The following is a 23,774-nucleotide window of genomic DNA, read 5'->3' on the forward strand; positions in this document are numbered from 1 at the left end:
TGGGCAGGTTAGCTAGAGTTGTTCGGGTGGGTGTAAATTAATTTGGCAGGGGGATGGGAACCAGAGTGATAATGCTGAAGATGAGCTAATTGGTTTACAGAGGCAATGCACAGTGAGACAACGAGCAATGACAGTCCAATGATAGGACAAAATTGCAGTCAACAGGACGAGTTGCAAGGTAAAAGGCGGACAAATTCGAAAAGGATAAATACAGGACAAAGTGATATATTTGAATGTGCGCAGGATATGGAATAAGGTAGATGAACTTGTACCACAGGTACACATTGGCATGTATGTTGTTGATGTAGGCATCACTGAATCATGACTGAAAGAAGATTATAGTTGGGAGCTTCATGTCCAAGGCTATACATTGTATCAAAAGGACAGACAGGAAGAGAGTGGGGGTGGCATTGCCTGATGGTAGTTACAGTTGCTAGAAAAAGTTTGTGAACCCTTCACAATTACCTGGTTTTCTGCACCAATTACTCAAAATGTGGTCTGATCTTAATCTAATCTGCCTAAACTAACAAACAATTGTACTTTTCACACTTGTATTGAACACATTGTTTAATCAATCACAATCTAGGCTAGATAAAGTATGTGAACCCTGTATTAAGTAACTGGAAGAACCTCCTTCAGCAGTAACAACCTCTACCAAATGCTTCCTACAGAGCTGAACAATGGTGAGGGGGAATTTTAGACCAGTCCTCCATACAAAACTGTTTCAATTCATATTTCAGGGATACGTGCATGAACAGCTCTCCTCAGGTCATGCTACAGCTTCTCAATTGGATTAAGGTCTGGACTCTGACTTGGCCATTCCAAAATGCGAATTTTCTTCTTTTTAACCCATTCTGTTGTTGATTTACTCATATTTTGAATCGTTGTCTTTTTGCATCATCAAACTTCAAATGGTTTCAGGTGACAGTCTGCTACCCTAACATTCTCTTATAAAATGTCTTGACACAATTTTGAATTAATTGTTCCCTCAACGATTGCAAACTGTCCAGACCCTGAAGCAGCAAAGCAGTCCCAAACCATGATGCTCCTTCCACCATGCTCCACAGTCAGGATGAGGTTTTGGTGTTGGCGCTCAGTGCCCTTTTTACTCCAAAGATAGCGGTGTGCATTTCTGCTGAAGTTCAACTCTTGTCTCATCTGTCCACATAACATTGCCTCAGAAGTGTTGTGGAATATCCAGCTGGTCTTTTGCAAACTTGAGATCTGCAGCAATTTTTTTTTGGAGAGCAAAGTCCTTTCATGAACACCATTCTTGTTCAGTGTTTTTCTGATAGTGGACCCATGAACAGAGACTTTAACAAGTTTTATAAATTTCTGTAGGTCTTTTGCTGTTACCCATGGCTTCTTTTTCACCTCCTTCAGCACTGCACGTTGTGCTCTTAGTGTAATCTTTGCAGGATGCCCATTCTTGGGAGAGTAGCAACAGTACTGAATTTCCTCCTTTTGTACACAGTTTCTCTTACTGTGGACTGATGGACACTCAGGCCTTAAAAATGCTTTTGTAGCCTTTTCTAGCTTCTTGCATCTCTACAATTCTTCTCAGGTTCTTGGAAAGTTGTTGTGATTGAGGCATGGTACAGAAACAGATCTTTCTTCAGAAGAGCAGGCTCTGTCAGTACCCTGATTGCGTGTGTCTTTTATAGGGCAGGACATGTCTACAATCCACACCTCCAATCTCATCTCATTGAATAGAACACCTGACTCTAAATTACCCCAGAGGTTCACACACTTTCTTAAAACCAAAACTGGACTGTGATTGCTTCATTGGTATACTCAGTATTGATGAGAAGTACAATTGTGTGTGTTATTAGTTTAGGCAGATTGTGTTTGTGTAATATTGTGACATAGATGAAAATCAGAACACATTTTATGAGTAATTAATGCAGAAAACTAGGTAATTGCAAAGGGTTTACAAACTTTTTCTTACAACTGTATATACAGACCCCTAAACAGTCGTAAGGATGTGGTCCACAAATTAAAACAGGGAGGTACAAAATGCACGCCAAAAGGGCAATTTCAATATGCAGGCAGATTGGGAAAAATCAGGTTGGTGCTGGATTCCAAGAGGGGGAATTTCTAGAATACTTACAAGATGGCTTTTTAGAGCAGCTCATAGTTGAATCCACTAGGGCATCAGCTATTCTGGATTGTGTATTGTGCAATGAACCGGATTTGATGAGAGAACTTAATGTAAAAGAACCCTGAAATTTGAGAACGAGAAGCTAAAGTCAGATGTACAAGTATTACAGTGGAATCAAGGGAATTAAGAGGCACAAGAGAGGAGTTGGCCAGAATTGATTGGGAAAGAACACTGGCAAAGATGACAACAGAGAAGCAATGGCTGGAATTTCTGGAAGCAACTTAGAAGGCACAGTACATGTACATTCCAAAGAGGAAGGTGTATTCTAAAGCAGCAGTCCCCAACCACCAGGCCACAAAGCATGTGCTACCGGGCTGCGAGGGAATGATACGAGTCAGCTGCACCTTCCCTCATTCCCTGTCACGCGCTGTTGAACTTGAACATCGGGTTGCCAACTGTCCCATATTTGCCAGAACATCCCGTATATTAGGCTAAATTGGTTTGTCCCATACGGGACCGCCCTTGTCCCGTATTTCCCCCGCTAAGGTACAGCGTTCCTATGAAACCTTTCGTGCTGAAATGGCGTAAAGTGAAGAAGCAATTACTATTAATTTATATGGGGAAAATTTTTTGAGTGTTCCAAGACCCAAAAAATAACCTACCAAATCATACCAAGTAACACATAAAACCGAAAAATAACACTAACATATTGTAAAAGCAGGAATGATATGATAAATACACAGCCTATATAAAGTAGAAATAATGCATGTACAGTATAGTCCGGAAGATTAAGCCAAAACCGATTTGTGGGTGGAAAAAAAAAATCGGCACATACGCACTTGCTACGCACTTGCACACGTCATGCATGCGCACACAGGTGCCCGCGCAAGGCTTCACGGTCATGGTAGTCTTTCCTGGGGCAAACACAAGTGTCCCAGGACTTGACTGCTAATTTTGTCCCTTATGTAGGAGTGAGAAAGTTAGCAACCCTAACTGTAAAAGACGTGTTGAGGTGAGTTTAACCCTGCTTAAACACCGGCACCACCCCCACCCCACCCCCCGGCCCACAAGAATATTGGCTAACAAGTCAAAGCTACAGAAAAGCCAAAAAAAAATGGGGCATGTAATAGAGCAAAAATTAATGGGAAATTAGAGGATTGGGAAGCTTTCAAAAACCAACAGAAGGCAACTAAAAAGTCATTAAGGTAAGGATGGAATATGAAATCTAGCCAATAATATTAAAAAGGATACCAAAAGTTTCTTCAGATACATAAAGTGTAAAAGAGAGCTGAGAGTGGATATCAGACCGCTGGAAAATGATGCCAGCGAGGTAGTAATGGTGGATGAACTGAATAAGTATTCTGCATCAGTCTTCACTGTGGAAGACACGAGGATGGTGGAAGTTCCAGGTGTCAGGGGTTATGAAGTGTGTGAAGTTACCATAACGAGACAGAAGGTTCTTGGGAAATCGAAAGGTCTGAACGTTGATAAGTCACTTGGACAAGATGGTATACACCCCAGAGTTCAGAAAGAGGTGGCTGAAGAGATTCCAGAGGAATTAGTAATGATCTTCCAAGAATCACTAGATTCTGGAATCGTTCCAGAAGATTGGAAAATTGCAAATGTCATTCCACTTTTCAAGAGGGAAGAGAGGCAAAAGAAAGGGAATTATCAGCTAGTTAGTCTGACCTCAGTGGTTGGGAAGATGCTGGAGTCGATTATCAAAGATGAAGTCTCAGGGTACTTGGATGCACATGATAAAATAGGCCGTAGTCAGCATGTTTTCCTCAAGGGAAAATTTGCCTGACAAATCTGTTGGAACTCCTTGAAGAAATAAAAAGCAGGACAGACAAAGGAGAATCAGATGATTGTGTACACCTGGATTTTCAGAAGGCCTTTGACAAGGTGCCACACAAGGCTGCTTAAGAAGCTACAAGCCCATGGTATTACAGGAAAGGTTCCAGCATGGATAAAGCAGTGGCTGATTGGCAGGAGGCAAAGAGCAGGAATAAAGGGAGCCTTTTCTGGTTCGCTGCTGATGACTAGTGGTGTTCCACAGGGGTCTGTGTTGGGATTGATTCTTTTTAAGCTATATGTCAATAATTTGGATGATGGAATTAATGGCTTTCTTGCAAAGTTTGCAAATGATACAAAGATAGGTGGAGGTGCAGGTAGTTCTGAGGAAATGGGGAAGCTACAGAAGAACTTAGATGAGCAGAATGGGCAAAGAAGTGGTAGATGGAATACAGTGTCAGGAACTGTATGGTCATGCACTTTGATAGAAGAAATGAAAGCGGTAACTATTTTCTAAATAAAAAATAGAAAAAATATGAGGTGCAAAGGTACTTGTGTATCCTTGTGCAGGATTTCCTCAAGGTTAATTTGCAGGTAGAATCTGTGGTCAGGAAGGCAAATGCAATCACGAGGAAATCTGCAGATGCTGGAATTTCAAGCAACACACATAAAAGTTGCTGGTGAACGCAGCAGGCCAGGCAGCATCTATAGGAAGAGGTACAGTCAACGTTTTGGGCCGAGATCCTTCGTCAGGACTAACTGAAAGAAGAGCTGGTAAGAGATTTGAAAGTCGGATTGTACCTCTTCCTATAGATGCTGCCTGGCCTGCTGCGTTCGCCAGCAACATTTAAGTATAAGGCAAATGCAATGTTAGCATACATTTCAAGAGGACTAAAGTACAAGGGCAAGGATGTAATGTTGAGGCTTTATAAAGGACTGGTGAGGCCTCACTTGGAGTATTGCAAGCAGTTTTGGGCTCCTTATCTGAGAAAGAATGTGCTGAAACTGGAAAGGATTCAAAGGAAGTTCAGAAAAATGATTCCAGGATTGAATGGCTTGTCATATGAAGAGCATTTGATGGCTCTGGGCCTGTATTCATTGGAATACAGATGAATCAGGGGTGACTTCATTGAAACCTATCAACAGTGAAAGGCCTTGAGAAAGTGGATGTGGAAAGATGATTCCTATGATGAGAGAGTCGAAGAGCAGAAGAGACAGCCTCAGAATAGAGGGGTGTCCTTTTAGAACAGAGATGAGGAGCAGACTTGATGGACCAAATGGCCTAATTCTGCTCTGATATTTTATGGTCTTAAAATAGAAAGAATGATGTTAGTCAAGTAAGTGAGGGGCCCCTGTCAAACAAGAATGTTAAATATATAACAGTGAAATGGCAAATAATTTAATTTTAACCTGTAATTTACATTAGTTCTCATAGTGGTGGACACTGCAAAAATCCCAAAAAGTGCCTGTTTATACAAGCATGTTATAACCTGTAACAATCCATAAATGATAGTTTATTGGACAAAATGACACCGAGGCAGCCAAATTGTCAGAACATACAGTATTGGCTTGTCTAAAAGAAGTTGCTGCAAAGATCATAGAGGCATTCACTAAAGCTTTTCAAAACTACATCCACAAATGTGACCACAAATGTGATACCCTTCTTCACAGAGAAACCAAAGACTAGTTAGTTTATTATTAGCAAGATGCTGGAGTTCATAATCAAAAAAGATGGCCCAAATGTTTCCATGAAAGGAAAATAGGCCAAGATGAATAGATGGGCAATGGCAGACTGTTTTAGGCCAGTGGTCCCCAACAACCAGGCCGCAAAGCATGTGCTACTGGGCCGCGAAGAAAAAATATGATTTGGCGATATGAAATGATACCAGTCAGCTGCACCTTTCCTCATTCCTCATTGTCACGCACTGTTGAACTTGTAATAACCTTCCAAATCATAGCAAATAACACATAAAACCTAAAATAACACTAACATATAGTAAAAGCAGGAATAATATGATAAATACACAGCCTATATAAAGTAGAAATAATGGATGTACAGTGTAGTTTCACTTAACAGAATTGGGAAGATTAAGCCAAAATTGATTTGTGGGGGGGGGGGGGGGGAAGAAAATCGGCACATACACGCATGCGCACCTCATGTATGTGCACGTCACGCATGTGCACACAGGTGCCTGTGCAAGGCTTCATGGTCATGGTAGTCTTTCTCGGGGTAAACAGAAGTGTCCTGTATGTGACTGCAACTTTTGTCCCTTATTTGGGAGTGAGAAAGTTGGCAACCCTACTTGAACACCCCCTCCACCCCCCCTTCAGCCCGTCCGCAAGAATATTGTCAATATTAAACCGGTCCACGGTGCAAAAAAGGTTGGGGACCCCTGTTTTAGGCCCTCAATGATTTGAAAGAGGGGCAGAATACAAGGTATCCAAATCTACAAGGACACCTAAATGGCTGGATAGACTATGTAAATCAGATACCTCTTTGGAAAATAGAGGTCATCACAGGAAGTATTACTGAGGTCTTATCTGAAATACTGTATACAGTTTAGGTCCCCTTATTTTAAAAAGTGCATACTAATGCTAGAGGCTGTCCCAAGGGCAGTCACTTTGTGAATTTCCAAAAATCACTGGGGTGGCTTATCACAAAGTCAAGTCATTTTTTTTTGGAGTTCAGAAGATCAAAGAGTGATCTTCAGAAAGACAAGATTTTAAGGAGACACAACACGGCAGATGTTGAGGTATTTTCACATTTGCAGAGTCATGAATCAGGGCAAAGTTATAAAACGAGGAACTTCTCTGTTCCTCAAGGGGAACGAAACTAACTTCTCACTAACACTCACAACACACTGGAGGAACTCAGCAGGTCGGGCAGCATCCATGGAAAAGATTGGTCAACGCTTCAGGCCGGAAACCTTCGTCAGGACTGTAGAAGGAAGGGCAGAGGCCCTATAAAGAAGATGGGGGGAGGGTGGGAAGGAGAAAGCTGGTAGGTTCCAAGTGAAAAACCAGTAAGGGGAAAGATAAAGGGATGGGGGAGGGGAGGCAGGGAGGTGATAGGCAGGAAAGGAAAAGAAAGAATAGGGGAAATAGTAGTAGAAGGAGGCGGAACCATGAGGGAGGTGGTAGGCAGCTGGGGGAGGGGGCAGAGTGACATAGGGACAGAGGAAGGGAGGGGGAGGGAATTACCGGAAGTTGGAGAATTCTATGTTCATACCCCAAGGGGCTGGAGACTATCTAGACAGTATATGAGGTGTTGCTCCTCCAACCTGAGTTTAGCCTCATCATGGCAGTAGAGGAGGCCATGTATGGACATATCGGAATGGGAGTGGGAAGCAGAGTTGAAGTGGGTGGCTACTGGGAGATCCTGTCTGTTTTGGCAGACGGAGCGGAGGTGCTCGACGAAGCGGTCCCCCAATCTGCGTCGGGTTTCACCAATGTAGAGGTGGCCGCACCAGGAGCACCGGATGCAATAGATGACCCCAACAGGCTCACAAGTGAAGTGTTGCCTCACTTGGAAGGACTGGGGCCCTGAATGGTGGCAAGAGAGGAGGTGTAGGGGCAGGTGTAGCACTTGCGCTTACAGGGATAAGTGCCAGGTGGGAGATCCATGGGGAGGGACGTGTGGACCAGGGAGTCGCGGAGGGACCGATCCCTGCGGAAAGTGGAGAGGGAAAGATGTGCTTAGTGGTGGGGTCCTGTTGAAGGTGGCAGAAGTTGCGGAGGATAACGTGCTGGATCCGGAGGCTGGTGGGGTGGTAGGTGAGGACAAGGGGAACTTCTCACGAAGGATGCTAAATATTTGGAATTTTATACCTCAGAGGATTGTCAAGGCTGCAAGCATTTAAATAGATAAATTATTGAAAGAAAGTTTGTAGAATTCAGGATTGCAACTCGCACAAGAGTCAGGTCTTTGAATGACCATATTGAATGTGGGATAGGCTTGAAGAGCCATTTGGCTATTTCTTGCTGCTTTTTCTTGTGTCTGCATTCATCCTTAATCAAAACATATGTAGAGCAAAGCCATCTCTGGCTCCAGTTTCAAAAATAGTCCCTTTATTCTCCACCTGTTTCTCAGAATAGTTGGACTATTCAACACAAATTTTGCTTCAAATTGTTTGTAATATTGCATTATAATAAAACTCTGGTCAAAGATGGACTGCATAACAAAACATTAATTCTACATCAGAAACATCATTGTAGAGTAGTTTCTTTGTGCAGTTGTTATAAAATTAATACACCACAAATATAGAAGCATTGGCAGTTAACTTTATCCTGCTGCACGCCTCAAAATAGTTTGGATGTGGTTAATGTTCTGTCGCCATCTTAACGATCAACATCCATTTCACAGGCTTCACAGGCAGAGTTCAGTTCTTCAGGAAGTTTCTTTGCAACCGTATATTGCACACAAAACCACCAACTGTGTATAAAGTTTGACTTAGCTACCATCTTAAAGCTCAATTATCAGTCAAGGAAAACCAACACATTTTCATAAAATCTAAATCAAAATATTGAGTTTTAAAAACTTTATGATCAAGGCTACTACTTTAGAGACTATTTGAAATGATTATAGGTGGCAAGATAACAATACAAATCATAAAATAATGCTCTATATAAAATAGAACAATGGAAAAGCAATGGAGAAGTGCATTAATTTCGCAAACACGAGGAAATCTGCAGATGCTGGAAATTCAAGCAACACACACACAAAATGCTGGTGGAACGCAGCAGGTCAGGTAGCATCTATAGGAAGAGGTACAGTCCTGACAAAGGGTCTCGCCCTGAAACGTTGACTGTACCTCTTCCTATAGATACTGCCTGGCCTGCTGCGTTCCACCAGCATTTTGTGTGTGTTAAATGAATTAATTTGATTTTTTTTTTAAACTTTTAAACAACAAATTGTATAATTTTTAAAATATGATGCTATGTAGAATTGTTGCAGAATTTATACAGTATGGCGTGAAAAGTTGGAACCAAAATGTCACTTCAGGCAAAGTCTGACATAATTGGATTAAGATCTACAAATTAAAATTTAATAGCTTATATAGACATTAAGCATATTGCATCTTTGTGTCCCACCTTGAACATCATCTTTGATAAAAAAAATTTAAGTTTTCCGTGTACAGTCTATCATGTCAATACTGTGGTTGTAATGCATTTTACATTTTCAATCAGGGAGCCAGTAAAGCATGTCTCAGTGTTCATAGATTGCAGTAAACTTTCCAATACAACCATTTTCATAAAATTTCTAAAATTTGTAGTAATCAAGATAGATCACAAGGGTTGGGTGTTGGAAAGTAAGAAAATGTAGAGATGTGCTTTTAATTGATTATGGAAAGAGACTTGGAGGCAATAAACATTAGCACAAAATGAAAATTTTCTCTGCTGCATCCTCGTATGTAATTTTTGACTTTACATTATGCACGATTTAAAAAGTGAATGAGTTTTATCAGCATATCAATCTCTAATTAACTTCCTATAACTCTGCTTAAAAATTATACATAGTATATAACTGCATGTTCAAGTTACATTACTGTAATTATTTTACCAGCTTACTTCCAATGTTAAATTTGGAATATTACTTTAAATTAATTTGGCCTACCAGGACTACAAAACAAATAGAAATTAGCGAAAAGCAATTTAACAGTTATAGAATTGTTTACAATTTTAAAAATAGTTGGGAGTAAGCCAAAAGACAAATGACTACAAATAAATTTTAGTAAGAAAAATTGCTTTGACAGATTTCTCATACCAGACAGTATGGATGACATGGCTTAATGTCTCTTTTTGCTTAGACAGTTTCAATTATGTCTTGCTGCTATTCCACTTCTGTAGGTACAAGTTGATCGGTAATTTCAACGGGTGATCTGCAGGTTCTGCTACGGGTGGAGCAGGTGGATGTTTAATTCAGGAGGTTCATTCTTACGTTTACACCAGGCTGCATCATTGAAGACCAAAGAGGGGCCGTCAATACTATTGCAAATGCTTCTGCACTAACTTGTAACCACTGAAATCAGTGGTGTTGTTACACTTTTCAGGCAAGGTTGTGAGGATATCCTTAAATATTTTCCCTATCCACCTGATAAACTCTTCTTGACTTTTTTTGAATAAAATGTTTATTTCTGGAGTTTGGTGTCAAACATACAAAACAACACTGCTTTGTCAATGAAGCTGATTGAGTGTAATTAGGACCTAAATGTTGATGTGGCCTGGAGAGGACATTTGTTGGTTTATTTACAAGAGAGCAAGAAACACCACTCCCAGCAGGCTTAAGGCCAGGTTGAAGATCTTAATCATCTAACACCCCCTTCCTTAGACAGTCAAAGATTGTGCTAGTGTACTAAAGATGATGGTGAATGTCAGAAACTCTTCATGAAATATAGGTAGGCGTCTGTGTTTTCCAGAATCTCACTGTGTACCTTACTTATCAAAGGGCAGTGTTGTTTGCAGGGGCAGGTTAATAGAAGTCATTTGTTTTATTAATGTTAAGTGCAAGACCGATCGACTCGTAAACATCAGATGATCTGGTGCAGTTCAGTCAAGGTTGGGATGACCTTGGAGATAGAAAGGAGGTGAAATAGGCTGAAGTTCCATTCCAATAGGACAATTAGAGCAAAGTACAAGGAAAATATATTGGCACAAAAGTTCAACTACATTCTGTACTGAGACTGGACATGTTGAAGATCCACTGGTTAAGATTTGATTTCCATCACAGTCTATGCAAAATAGAGATAAATTCCTGCAGGTAGTGATACTTATCAACACTGCTTAAAAGTCTCTCCAAAGGAAAAGTCTAAGGCTTTAGAGAGATCATAAAGGCCATGCAAATAGTGGCTGGTGTGGTTTCCTACATTTTTCTGACTTGCGCAGTGAAGATCAAGTCCGAATGGATAAAATTGATCTGTGATCGGAAAAGCAGATCATTAACCATGGGGAGATGGCCAAGGACCCTGATGATTTTTTTTCAATGCGACAAACAGCAGGGAGACCACCACTATTTTTCACTCGTAGTTGGGTAGTGCTTTGGGTATTGGAGTACAAATTACCTCAATGGCTCTGAAGGATCTGTGCAAGCCCTTTGGAGATTAGTATCTTACAAGAGAAATGGTGTGCAATTTTCAGAAAGTTCTTTAGCCACATGAAATTATAGGGCAATGAGAAATTAAATTCTCCCAATCCAGATGCAGTAAGCCTTGTTTAGCCAACTTACAAAACCTAACATTTCCTTTGCTTGATTCTAGAGCAGACTCAACCACTAACTAAACTGGGAAGCATACAAGCAGAATTCAATTGACTTTCCCATTTAAAGTGAGATATATTTAAACACAATGCAAATTAGTTAACTGTACTCAAAGTATCCATCATAGTAACAATTGTACATTTACAGTCAATAGAAGTTATAATACTTATGTTTTTTTCATGTGTTACTTTTCTAAAAGTTTGTATTTTGAGATCCGTTCAATGTTTTGAGTTCAACAGTTTCTGAAGTTAAACATGGGTATACTGCTAGGATTCAATTTATAACAAAGCAATATCTCCATCACACATTACACAAACTTCTGAAAGAACTACTTACATTTTCAACAATGTACGAAAGTCCACTCTTAGGCAAAACCAGCCGTTCGATGCCCCTCACAATTACCAAAAAGTTGGCACGTGGCCGGTGAAACAAGCTCCCAACAGCAAGTCCAGACCATGGAAGATCCTTTCCAAAAAAAAGCAAAGTAGTTTTTTTGGTGTACCCAGACAAATCTGAAGATTGTTTTTTTCCATATAGTGTTGTACATTTAAAGTAGAAACAATCTTAATTTTCTTCCCACTGTTCCATGGTGCCTATATTTGCATAAAAACCAGTGCATAATCCAAAAGATGGCCATACAAATGAAAACTATAACCAGCCTTCCTATGACTCAAGTCACACAAGAACTTCACAAAGAATTAGCATTTTATTAATTTGCTTTTCTAATACTACTGCTTGCTTGCTATTTCACCCTGCCCCCCATAGCCTATCCCTCCCCCACCTCTGCCCACAGAAGAAAAATAGACAAAGATAATAATTGAGAAAACAAATGCTTACTGTGATGGATTGGGAGAAAGGATGAAAACAGTGAAATGAGATCCAAACATCTTATGATGTGGATTTACAGTAATAATACTTTTTTTTTAAAAAGAGCAAATGAAATCAACGTCAGGTCCTGTTTTCTTGTATCAAGTTACTGGACCAATCTATTTTTAGATATCCGCTCGGTGAATCTGACATTCTGAACATTGGTCCAGTCTATGTGTAGTTTTTCTGAATGTACTGTAGCAATTCCAGTCAGCTTTACATCACTTTCCTAACATCAGTGAGCAACCAGATTCATGGAAATACCAACAAATTCTCCATACTCACAATGATTACAGATCTGTCCTATTGTTTCAACATTGGATATATAATAGTATGATGTTTTGATTCCACAAATAGCCTGTGCTCCATGTAGTTGATTGCGAATAGAGTGTGATGTTCAGTGGATGGAAAAAAAAAGGTCAGGAAAAGGTGAATTCGTGGACCATCCATATACCAAATTATCAAATTAATTTGTGGGTGCCTTGTGCTTTCTCAAATATTCTGAGCCACGAAGTAACAATTAGCTCCACCAAGAATGAAAATCTGCCGATCACTGAATAAAAACAGAAAAGCAGTATCTGTGAAGAAATATGATATGATAATATTTCAGGTCAATTTCCTTGTAGAGCCATTTCCCTCTCCTGGAGCTACATCATCCACTCAGTATTTCCAGCATTTTATGCCCCAGGTTTGAATTTACAGCATTTGTATAATTTCACTCTTGTGCAAGCATATGCACGAGAGAAACATGCTAATTTACAGTGCAATCAAATTTACAGCTTCCCAGGTTTCTCTCTTGGTGCATATTGCACAGTGTCACTATAAAAGAGCTTCAGCAGAGCACATTTCTGGCCCAGATTTTTTGTGGATAGCAAAAGGTGAAGGGCACTAGTCATTCATCACATTTACCTTGTTTAAACCTTCCATGGTATATAGCCTAAGAGCATGCAGTTATTAGAAATACAGAGAAAAAAAAAATCATAAGTAACTTTCCTACTTCATGTTTGATGGGCCAATTACTACTTCAATTCATGAATGTACTAAGAGTTAAATCATAATTTAGAATGTGATTTCTTTGGAGTAGATATTTATAGGTCAAAAACAAATCTAGTTTCATTGCATAAATTTAACATACTAAGCATAGTTAATTCCTAGCATTTTGGTAAAGATAAATCAAATTTCACACGAACACATAAACAAAAAGTATCATTTACCTCTTCGACTGAAAATCCCATCGACAAAGACACAACATCTGGAATACGGACTCCGGGCAGAGGCCCTGCATTTTGGAAGTGGACAGACTGCGAAGCCCTCAATATGCTGAATTCATCACTAAACACTCCTGTAAAATAGATGTGGGAAAGAACAAAGAAGAAAATGAGAAAGAATTTTAGAAGTTCATTGAAAGCTTTCAAATTAAATTAGAATACGAAATCATCTTTTAGAAGATAAGACTGAAAAAGAATGTTCTACTGAGATAATTTGGCTACAAAATGAGCAGAATAAATGCACGAGGTCTTTAAAATCATAATCAATGTGGACCAAGAGCTATGCTCTTGACCAAAAGGCTCCAGTTTCTATATATGCATTAGTGACCAGAAAGCTCCACTTTGCAAGCAGAACAAGTGTCACATCTGCCCGTACACCTCCTCCATCACTAACATTCAGGGCCCCGAAGAGTCCTTCCAGGTGAAGCAACATTTCACCTCCAAGTTGCTGGTGAATGCAGCAGGCCAGGCAGCATCTCTAGGAAGAGGTACAGTCGATGTTTCGGGCAGAGACCCTTCCTCAGGACTAACTGAAAGAAGAGCTAGTAAGAGATTTGAAAGTGGGAGGGGGAGGGGCTATATTTTAATTCCACTTCCCATTCTGATATGTCTATCCACGGCCTCCTCTACTGTAAAGATGAAGCCACACTCAGGTTGGAGGAACAACACCTTTTATTCCCTCTGGGTAGCCTCCAACCCGATGGCACGAACACTGACTTCTCAAACTTCCACTAATGCCCCACCTCCCCCTCGTACCCCATCTGTTATTCATTTATATGCACACATTCTTTTTCTTTCTCTCTCCTTTTTCTCCCTGTCCCCCTCACTATACCCCTTGCCCATCCTCTGGTCCCCCCCCCCGCTGTTCTTTCTCCCTAGGCCTCCAGTCCCATGATCCTCTCATATCCCTTTTGCCAATCAACTGTCCAGCTCTTGGCTCCACCCCTCCCCCTCTTGTCTTCTCCTATCATTTTGGATCTCCCTCTCCCCCTCCCCCTCTCAAATCTCTTTCTAGCTCTTCCTTCAGTTAGTCCTGACGAAGGGTCTTGGCCCGAAATGTCGACTGTACCTCTTCCTAGAGATGCTGCCTGGCCTGCTGCGTTCACCAGCAACCTTTATGTGTGTTGCTTGAAATTCCAACATCTGCAGATTTCCTTGTGTCAACATTTCACCTCTTTTGGGTTTATCTACTGTATCCAGTGCAGCCTCCTGGATGTTGCTGAGACCTGACGCCTGACGTAGATTGGGAGACTGCTTCATTGAGCACCTAAGCTCCGTCCACCAGAAGTGGGATCTCCTGAAGGCCATCCTTTTCATTTCAATTCTACTTCTCATTCCCATTCTGACATGTCAGCCTATGATAACCACCTCCCCCTCTCAACATTCCCATTTCCCTCTCTCACCTTATCTCCTTACCTGTCCATCACATCCTTCTGGTACTCCTGCCCCTTCCCTTTGCTCCAAGGTCTTCTACCCTTTCCTATCAGATTCCCTCTCTTCCAGCCCCTTTTACTTTCACCAATCAACTTCCCAGGTCTTTACTTCACCCCTCCCCCAGTTTCACCTATCACCTACCACCTTACACTTCTTCCTCCCTTTCCCCCACCTTCTTACTTTGACTTCTCCCCTTCCTTTACAGTCCTGAAGAATGGTCTTGGCCTGAAATACTGATGGTTTCCTCTTTTCCAAAGATGTTTCCTGGCCTGCTGAGCTCCTCCAGCATTCTCTGTGTTGCTTTGGATCTCCAGCATCTGCAGATTTTCTCATGATAGTGAATCTCCAGTTTCAGTTCCCAATTAGGGCAAAGTTAATTGATCTTAATCTACAAACCAATTGGGTCAACTTTATTATTATCTCTGGCCATGAGCTGGGAAGAATGTCAAAAAAAAACAACAGTAGATCCCTTTCTTTCTATTATGTCTGCTGCTTGAGTGGGTGGATGTCTGGCAAGGCAGGTGGGATGACTTTATGATTTTGACCTCATGGTACTTACCTTGCAGTCTTCTGCATGATAAACAAAACACCTCTTGTGAATCTGGATCCAGAATTAAACATTCAAGGAGGAAAAGTAATGGTAAAAACAAATCAGAACTACATTCATACTAAAAAGCACTCAGTGGACAGAGCCAAGTGATCTTGCAACCAACATATCGGATCTAAGCTGTGCAGCCATGTCACTTTTACATGCAGCTGGTAATGCATGTAAAAGCTTCAAGAAAAAGCCAATTTTTGACTGGCCTTGTGTCACTTCCCAAAGTATTTTGCTTCACTTTCTGTGAAGCAAAGTAGCTCATGTGGAAACACCTTCTCTCAAATAATAGGTTTGATTATATATGCAATACTGATAGACAGTAGTTAGGTTTCATGGCATTGTTATCCAATCTGCAAATCATGACCAGCTGGGCCCTCCATTGGTCATAACTAACTGTGAGCATTCCATTATAGCTGTCTACATAATACACAAGCCAGGACAATACAATATGGAGACCAAGTTGTTGCCCATGCACCAGGCTCACCCTCTTCCCGCAGCTGATGAATCCAAAGGAAAAAAAGATGCAGATATGGTTTGGCACAAGGGGCATCGCAGGAATTGCCAGTCAACTCCTGCTTTCTCCTCAGGGGTAACTCCTGAAGCCTGCCCCATGAGTGGTTATAGCTACAAGGCAGCAGAGATTTGAGATCAGAGTTTTCCTTCTCCTAAATGAGCCTCCAACCATGACAAGCTCCAGAAGCATCTGGTTTTAAGGCACCAGCCAGTAACCCACCTTTGCTCCTTCTCCCATCAGTAGAAATGGTTCCGCCAGGCTTCGTAGCTAAGCCACATGTGGAGGCCAGAAGCTGAACAATTGCCAGTGACTTTTTGAGACACACGCCATTGGGAGCATTTAATAGGCCACAGGAGCTGATCCCCACTTTCCCCCCAGTAATGACAACCTTAAGAACCAGGGCATGAAATACTATTTTAAACAGAGGGCCAGGATCTTTCTGGTATTCTGTATGAACAGTCCAGTGCCTGGTGAATTCTGTTTCAAAGTGATATAGAAAGAGCTGTGTACACACATCTACTGATGCTTCTGGACACATCTTCAGTGATGTTCCTGGAATCATCCGGTGTTTCGGGTCTTTCAACATCATACAACCTCCTCCAGGTGACTCAGGCGGGGCTGATGAGACCCCAGCTTGTGTCCAGATGGCCAGCTACTTATGACTCCATGGCTCCCCTCTTTTGAGCCATAGCCATCTTGAGGCCCTCTCTGCTGCATCGATTACAAAAAAAAACCTGATCATACATTCATTTATCTTTTCTGCGATTTCATGTGCCAATTGGTAACCATTTTTAACTAAAACAAGAGTTATGGAAGAGCGACTATTGTAATTGCTGGTATGAAAAGCTGATGTAAAATATACATTTATTAAGATTGACTACTGACACCAATGCTGTCCATTACCATTGAATATAGCTGGTATATTGTCAGAATTTACAAAGGTATGCCATTTCATTTCATCCATGTTGAGAAAAAGAACAACTTTCATATAGTCCAATAAGCTGGATACACTATTTGAATAGAACAGAAACAGTACTGGAATAATACTGTACTCTTAAAAGGCTGAAATTTCAGTATTTTTGTGGATTTTACAACTGTATGAGACAATGCAGGGAATTTTTGAATCTAACAAATCTGAAGTGAGGTTTCTTAGTCCACATTGATCAGATTAGATTGCACTGCAAACAAATCTACAGTGACCTCAACTGTTTGTAACTAGATTTCAAAAGTAGAATACATCAACTCACTGACAATTAGTTTTTCAAATAGAATCTTAATTAAATCTCAAATTCTCCATGCTTAACCAATCCTGTAATGCACTAGAATACAAAATGTACCAATATGAAACCATAAATGTTCATAGCTGCAGATACTATTACTCCCTGAGACAAAGTTTATATTTTAACTATAATCATGCAAAAACTACCGAAAGTAATGGTTAATTCAAAATGAATGCATTTTTAAATTTATTATATTTCACCCAGTTATTAAAGATGCAAAAGTAGAAACTATCAAGGTGACTTTTAAATTGGATTATTGCCATAACATACAGCATATTCCAGCAAGTGAAAACAAGTTAAAACCAGCATTTTGTGACAAATAAAATTTTAACTTAGTTATGAAACAAATCTTCAGAGCCTCAATGCATCGTATGCCCAATTAACTACTTTTGAAATGTAGTCACAAGTGATATGGTAGAATAATGATCTTGCTACTGGGCTAGCATTCAGAGGCAGGGACTACTGATATTTAAATTCTACTACAGCACCCAGAGACATGGCAGATAACAATGATGATGCCAGCAGCCAGAAAATTTAAAGTGATTTAATAAATTAGAATTTAAACTATAATTTTAGCTATCAAAATTACATTGCTACAAATACCTATTGGCTCACTAAAGTCCTTCAGGCAAAGATGACAGATTTTCTTGTCTACTTTGCGGACTAGAACATAATGACTTCCCAAGTGTCTCTAAAATCCAAATGGTTCCAGTTTTGTCTCCTCTTCCTTTCTTAACCTGCATTCTTACATCAGCCATCAGCACCTTTAATCTTGGGAATTTTAAAAGACACCACTGAACTTCCCATTTTCTCTGTTGAAATCAAATCTAGTGAATACATCTACTTTTAGTCGTCTAAATTTAACAGTACATTAATTTACGAATATTGTTTAAACTTCACTCCCATTTGGTTCTTGATACCTTCTAAACGAAACGAAAACCACAGGAGTCACTTGTCCCCTCACAACCACTATATTTTTCAGTTGAATAACACTGCAGTTTAAAAAATCCAGTTTAATCTAGTATATAAGAAGGAACTGAAATTTTTTTCAAATCACATGATTTTTCCATCTCTTAAGCAATCACATTCTCGACCGAAATTTTGAAATCACTAATATAACTCTTGAATTTAATCCTACAAACCTACAAATGCATGAGTGTACAAGAATGCTTTTCCACATAGTAATCTTCCCGTGGTTTATCTAATTACTGAACATATTATGCAGATAATTGAAGACAACTATTCTCAAATGAAAGGATGATTACCAAAGTCTTAACAGGTAAAGGGATTTGGCAAAAAAAAAGGTGACCGTTCAATATTCTTACCCGTAGTAAGGGCTATAGCGATGAGGAACAGCTGGGAAAGCCCGGCACCACCTCCGAAAGCCACAGAGCCGAGCGCCATCTTACCACCGCACTGCCTTCTGGACAGGACGTACGAAAGAGACGGAGAATGGTGGTGATGGGAGGAAAGGCGCCTCTTCTTCAGGCTGGTGATCTTTCCAGCGTCGCATCATACACTGGCTCGTGATCAGAATTGGCCTATGATTGACAGCAATTAAACCAATTCGAAGAAAAAGAAAGCGCAGAAGGGAAGGACAGATAATTTAATCGACGACTGAAGGAGCCATTCAAAACCGAGAGGAGGGAGGGTAGGTCCGAATTTAAGCCAATCAGGAATGGCATTGGCGTCCCTCGCTTCCTTCCTTGGCGCGTGGCCAATTGTGGAGCTCGAGATCGTTTTGCTCGCGATCAGCGAGAATGGTTCGGAGGCTCGCGACTCCGGAGATGGCGTGTGGAGCGGCGGTGTAAAACCTGCACCAACGACAGAATAAATAAATAAATAAATAAATAAATAGATTCCAGCACGGAATAAACAAAGAACGAAACCAAGAATTCCCCCCTCTCTCTCTCTCTCCCGCCACCCCGGCCAACACAAGCTCGCATTTGAGATTTCCGTAATTATCCCTGGGAGCTTTGTGCCGTTTGATGAGGTGTGACGTCAGGCTCGCTTGGCTCAGTTCCTCTCGGCTCGGCGCAGCGAAACTTCCCGGGTGGTGCCCGCTGAACCGGGCCAGCGAAACGGGCTGGTCGGCGGCCGCAGCAAGTAGCGGCAAAGCGCTGCTGCCGGACTCGTGGAATTTACCTCGTTCATTTTACTGTTGTGTTTTCTTATTAAAAGATGAGAATCAGCTACAACTTTAAACAAGTAAAAGAAAACGGGAGAACGACTTGAAAATCCAACTCTAAAAGAACCCAAGGGAAGGGGAAATCTTGACCGAGCTGAATACGAGCACCAAACCGGACTTGGGCTGAGGGAAACTGGTGACTCGGGTCGGAACCCTTGGGCACAACCGGTATAAATTTTAATGCTTTGTAACTACTACACTTCAAAATACTAACAAGCTGGGAAGCTGTCGCCTGTCTTATTTTTTTCATCTTACGGCGCCGTCAATGCGTAATTAAAAAGGCTTTGCAATGAACCTCCGCTGCCTTTAGGCAGAATGAAGCGACTGAAGTTGCTGGAAGATTTGTTGTAGGAGCAGTCTCGTCCCTAGTGATTGGGGGGGGGGGGGAGAATCTAGCGCTTCAAACATCCCAATCCAACCTCGATCTATCTCTCCTTAGGAGTGGGAGCCAAGGAGATTCATCAGCATCATCATGCTGTTGATGTCGACGTAGAGGCTGGCACTGTTTTGAAACATTTACTCGGGGTGGAAGGGGGTTATCCCCTCTTTTAAGTTGAAGAGACATGAATCAGAAAAGTCTTTGGGTCGCATGAAGAACGCTAATGGGCTTTTAGTTGCGTTTATCTTATAAAAATCATGGCGAAAACCAAAGAGAAACGCATTTGGAAGGAAACGTATGGCGATTTTCGTTCAGCGCCCGGAGAGTGCATCAGCGGCAAGAAGGATCGCGACAAGCCCGATACTAAGTAAGTTTAATTTCCGTTGACATTTTCTACCCCCCCCCCCGCACCCAGTTCATCTGCTGGTTCGTTTAAGGAACTGTTTCCCAAGTTAGATACAATCACATAAAGTAAATGTGGCACAAAATACTTTTAAAATTCTACTATTATATAACAATCACTTATTTGACGTTTGTAAATAAATGCATTTCTTTGGACATAAGAATGTTTCGTGAACCCTTTTCGAATTATTTTTCATTAACTATTTATTGACTGTTAATTGCATATTTTAAATCCTTGATATCCACTTTTCCAGGTTTGTGGATTCAGAAATTGGCAAAGGACGATCCGAGAATTTTAAAATGACAGATTCTCAGTCAATGGGAGGTGTGAAGAAGGTGAGGCTTGCTTCTATTTAATTTAGCCAATATGCTCTGAAAAACCAAAATAAATTATCGTAGAGAGTTACTGATAAAACTTACAAAGATTGGACTAACTGAACGTAGTTGTAAGGGATTCCTCGAACTTTGTCATCGCTTGTATTTGCACTTAACTATGTTTCTGAGTGTTCAACATACTTCCTTGATCAAAATGACTTGCTGGTATGTTTATTCCGAGTTCCTTATCCACTTTTTAGATTGACAAGACTTTATAATGTGGCTACCATGAGTAAAATGCAGATTTTCAAAGGTTTGATCTGATTTTTTGTGGATTATTTGCTTTAAAGCCTTACTGTAAAGCTATGTACATGTACATTTGCAGTTCCTTCAAAAGTAACAACATTTTAAATATTAACGATGAAATCAATTCAGTTGTCACTTCACTCTAACCATAAGATATTTTATAGGGTTTTCTGGTTGCAATGGTCATGCTGCATAGAAGAATGGGAGGCATTGTGGTTGAGAACCATATGACAGCAATGGAAAAGAAATTCTCATAATTTCTTCATCTTAAAAAAGGATCTGGAAGCAGAGAGATACTATTTTAGGGAGGGAATTCCCAAATGCAGAGCCTTGATAACTGAAGGCATAGATACTGACAGTAAAATGGGAGAGAAGATTGGAGTCAAAGATACAGATAGTTTTGCCAGAGGAAGAAAAATGTGTTTCTCTTGGAGGGGTGGCAGAATTATGGAGGGCCATTGACACAAATATGACTTTTTAATCTTGTTTGAGATCATCATTAACTGAAATGTGTTGCTTAGCAACAGAAGATTCTAATTAAATCAAAACATTAAAATGTATGAAAGTTCAATGGCAGATGTACTGAAGTTGGAGTAAAATGGTTGGTGTCATGGAAGTGGTAGTATCAGTCTTTGTGAAAGAAAGAATATGAGGTTGGTGCTCTCCTCGGGGTCAGGAAGGACATCATCACAGAATAAATAGGTTGCCACAAACTGAAGCAAAGTCTAGAAGAAGTGACGGCATCATTGACACATACATAACATTAGTGAGGAATGTCAAAACTGATGGTATTGTTCTTCTAATTAGTTAAAGAAATCCCAATGGAATAAATTTCAATAATTAGTAAGGTGATTAACAAGATTTCAACAATTGTGGATATTTGCTCCACCTTTAACAGTATGAAATAGTTATTTTTGAGGTATTTTTCATTAAAGAAATCAATAAATAAGTTCATGCATACATAACAGAATCAGTGATTAATCTAGTCACTAAACTAATGTACCAAGAAACTAACATTTTTAGCAAAGGTTTATATTTTCCCCGTTAAAGCTAGGCAAGAAATAAAATTTAAATTTAATTTTGTTTGAATTTTAACAATATTTTTTCTTCAAATTTTATTGTGATGAAAATTATAGTAAGATCAATCTGAAATTCAGTTGCCGCAAGCAAATAATTCATTAGGACACTGAATAGTATATAATATTGACAAAATTAAGTAACTTTCCTTTAACCTAACACAGTTGTGTCACTACAGGTTTGTATAGACAATCTTGAAATACCCTGATCTATGTATTCAAAGCAACGCACACAAAATGCTGGAGGAAGTCTGCAGGACAGGCAGCATCTATGGAAATGAATAGATAGTCGATGTTTCAGGCCAAGACCCTTCTTCAGGACTGAGAAGGAAGGGGGAAGATGCCAGAGTAAAAAGGTGGGAGGGGATGGAAGCTAGCTGGAAGGTGATAGGTAAAGCCAGGTAGGTGGAAAAGGTTGAGGACAGGAGGATAAGGACTCTAATTGGAGAGGAGAGTGGACCATAGGAGAAGGGAATGGAGGAGGAGCCCAGGGCGAAGTAATAGGTAGGTGAGAAGAGGTAATAGGTCAAATTAGGGAATAGAGAAAGTGGGAAAGGGTCTCGGCCTGAAACGTCGACTGCACCTCTTCCTACAGATGCTGCCTGGCCTGCTGCGTTCACCAGCAACTTTGATGTGTGTTGCTTGAATTTCCAGCATCTGTAGAATTCCTGTTGTTTGTTGTTCACAGGTGAAGTGTTGCTTCACCTGGAAGGACTGCCTGGGGCCCTGAATGGGGGTGAGATAGAAGGTATATGGGCAGGTGCAGCACTTAGGCTGCTTGCTGGGGAAAGTGCTAGAAGGGATAAATGGACAAGGGAATCGTGGAGGTACTGATCCCTGTGGAAAGTGGGGCGCTTCTTGGTGGCCAAACATTTTAATTCCAATTCCCATTCCCGTTCTGACATGTTGGTCCATGGCTTCATCTTATGCCCATATGAGGCCTCCTTCAGGGCAGAGGAGCAACAGTATAGATGCTGCCTGACCTGCTGAGCTCCTCCAACATTTTGTGTGTGTTGCTTTGGATTTGCAGACTTCCTCATGTCTATATATTCAGTTCTTTTCTTTGGAAACTCACTGGTGCCATCAGACTTTTGTCTGTAAAGTTTAAAAAAAAAGATCAAAAGATAAACTATAATTGTTAAAGCATTCAACGAAGTCTCTCGTTAGGCTGACCCAGAAGATTAAGGCACATCGGATCCAGAGTGACTTGCTAGATTGGCAACTTGGCCATGGAAGACAGGAGTTAATGATGGAGGGGTGTTTTTCTTATTGGGGATTTGTGACCAGAGGTGTCCTGCAGGGATCAGTTAATGATGGAGGGGTGTTTTTCTTATTCGGGATTTGTGACCAAAGGTGTCCTGAAAGAATCAGTGCCGACACCTCTGTTGTTTGTGATGTATATAAATGATTTGGATGAAAATGCAGGTAGGCAGATTTGTAAGTTTGCAGACAACACAATTGGCAGAGTTATTGATAATGAGGGCGGTTGTGAAAGGACACTGCAGTATTGAGATCAGTTGGAAATACGGGAGAAATGGCAGGTAGAGTTTAATCAGGACAAGTGTGCTTTGGGAAATCATATGTAAGCAAAAAGCATACAGCAAATGGCACAGGCCCTTTGGGCACTGGTGTACAACAGGGATTTTGGTGTGCAACCCCATAGCTACCTGACAGTGGCAATACAAATTGATAAGTTGATAGAGAAGTTGTACAGTGTGTTGGCCTTCATTGATCAGAATATTGAGTATATAATTTGGCATGTCATTTTGCAGCTGAATAAAATTTTGGAGTATTGTGTGCAATTCTGTTTGCCACTTTACTGGAAGGATATGGAGATGAGGTTTATCAGGTTGTTGCCATAAGGAGAGATTGTACAAATTAGGTTGTTTCCCTTGGATTGTTGGAAGCTGAGGGGTGATCTAATGGAAGTATTTAAAAAGATGAGAGGCATACATGGAGTCTTATTTTCCCCCAGGCTGGAAATGTCAGGTACTAGAGGA

At 40.6% G+C, this 23,774-nt stretch overlaps 2 protein-coding genes across 6 annotated transcripts in view; one reads left to right on the plus strand and one right to left on the minus strand.

Moving 5' to 3' along the window:
* Positions 1–18,643, minus strand: part of atp6ap2 (ATPase H+ transporting accessory protein 2) — a 57,592-nt gene extending 38,949 nt beyond the window's left edge. Inside the window, exons 1-3 of the mRNA XM_063050818.1 lie at positions 18,434–18,643; positions 13,229–13,356; positions 11,484–11,612 (exon numbers count right to left, since the gene is read on the minus strand). Coding sequence (XP_062906888.1) covers positions 11,484–11,612; positions 13,229–13,356; positions 18,434–18,512 — 336 coding nt within the window. The 5' untranslated portion in view covers positions 18,513–18,643. The remainder of the gene's footprint in view (positions 1–11,483; positions 11,613–13,228; positions 13,357–18,433) is intronic.
* Positions 18,644–19,795: 1,152 nt separating this feature from the next.
* The window catches only part of bcor (BCL6 corepressor), a 299,088-nt gene continuing 295,109 nt past the window's right edge, over positions 19,796–23,774 (plus strand). For all 5 annotated transcript variants that reach the window (XM_063050808.1, XM_063050816.1, XM_063050807.1 and 2 more), the window contains exons 1-2: positions 19,796–20,042; positions 20,332–20,413. In XM_063050808.1, the coding sequence (XP_062906878.1) occupies positions 19,933–20,042; positions 20,332–20,413 (192 nt within the window). In that variant the 5' untranslated portion in view covers positions 19,796–19,932. The remainder of the gene's footprint in view (positions 20,043–20,331; positions 20,414–23,774) is intronic.

Source organism: Mobula hypostoma, chromosome 6 (assembly GCF_963921235.1).
Source record: "Mobula hypostoma chromosome 6, sMobHyp1.1, whole genome shotgun sequence".
Lineage (NCBI taxonomy): Eukaryota > Metazoa > Chordata > Chondrichthyes > Myliobatiformes > Myliobatidae > Mobula > Mobula hypostoma.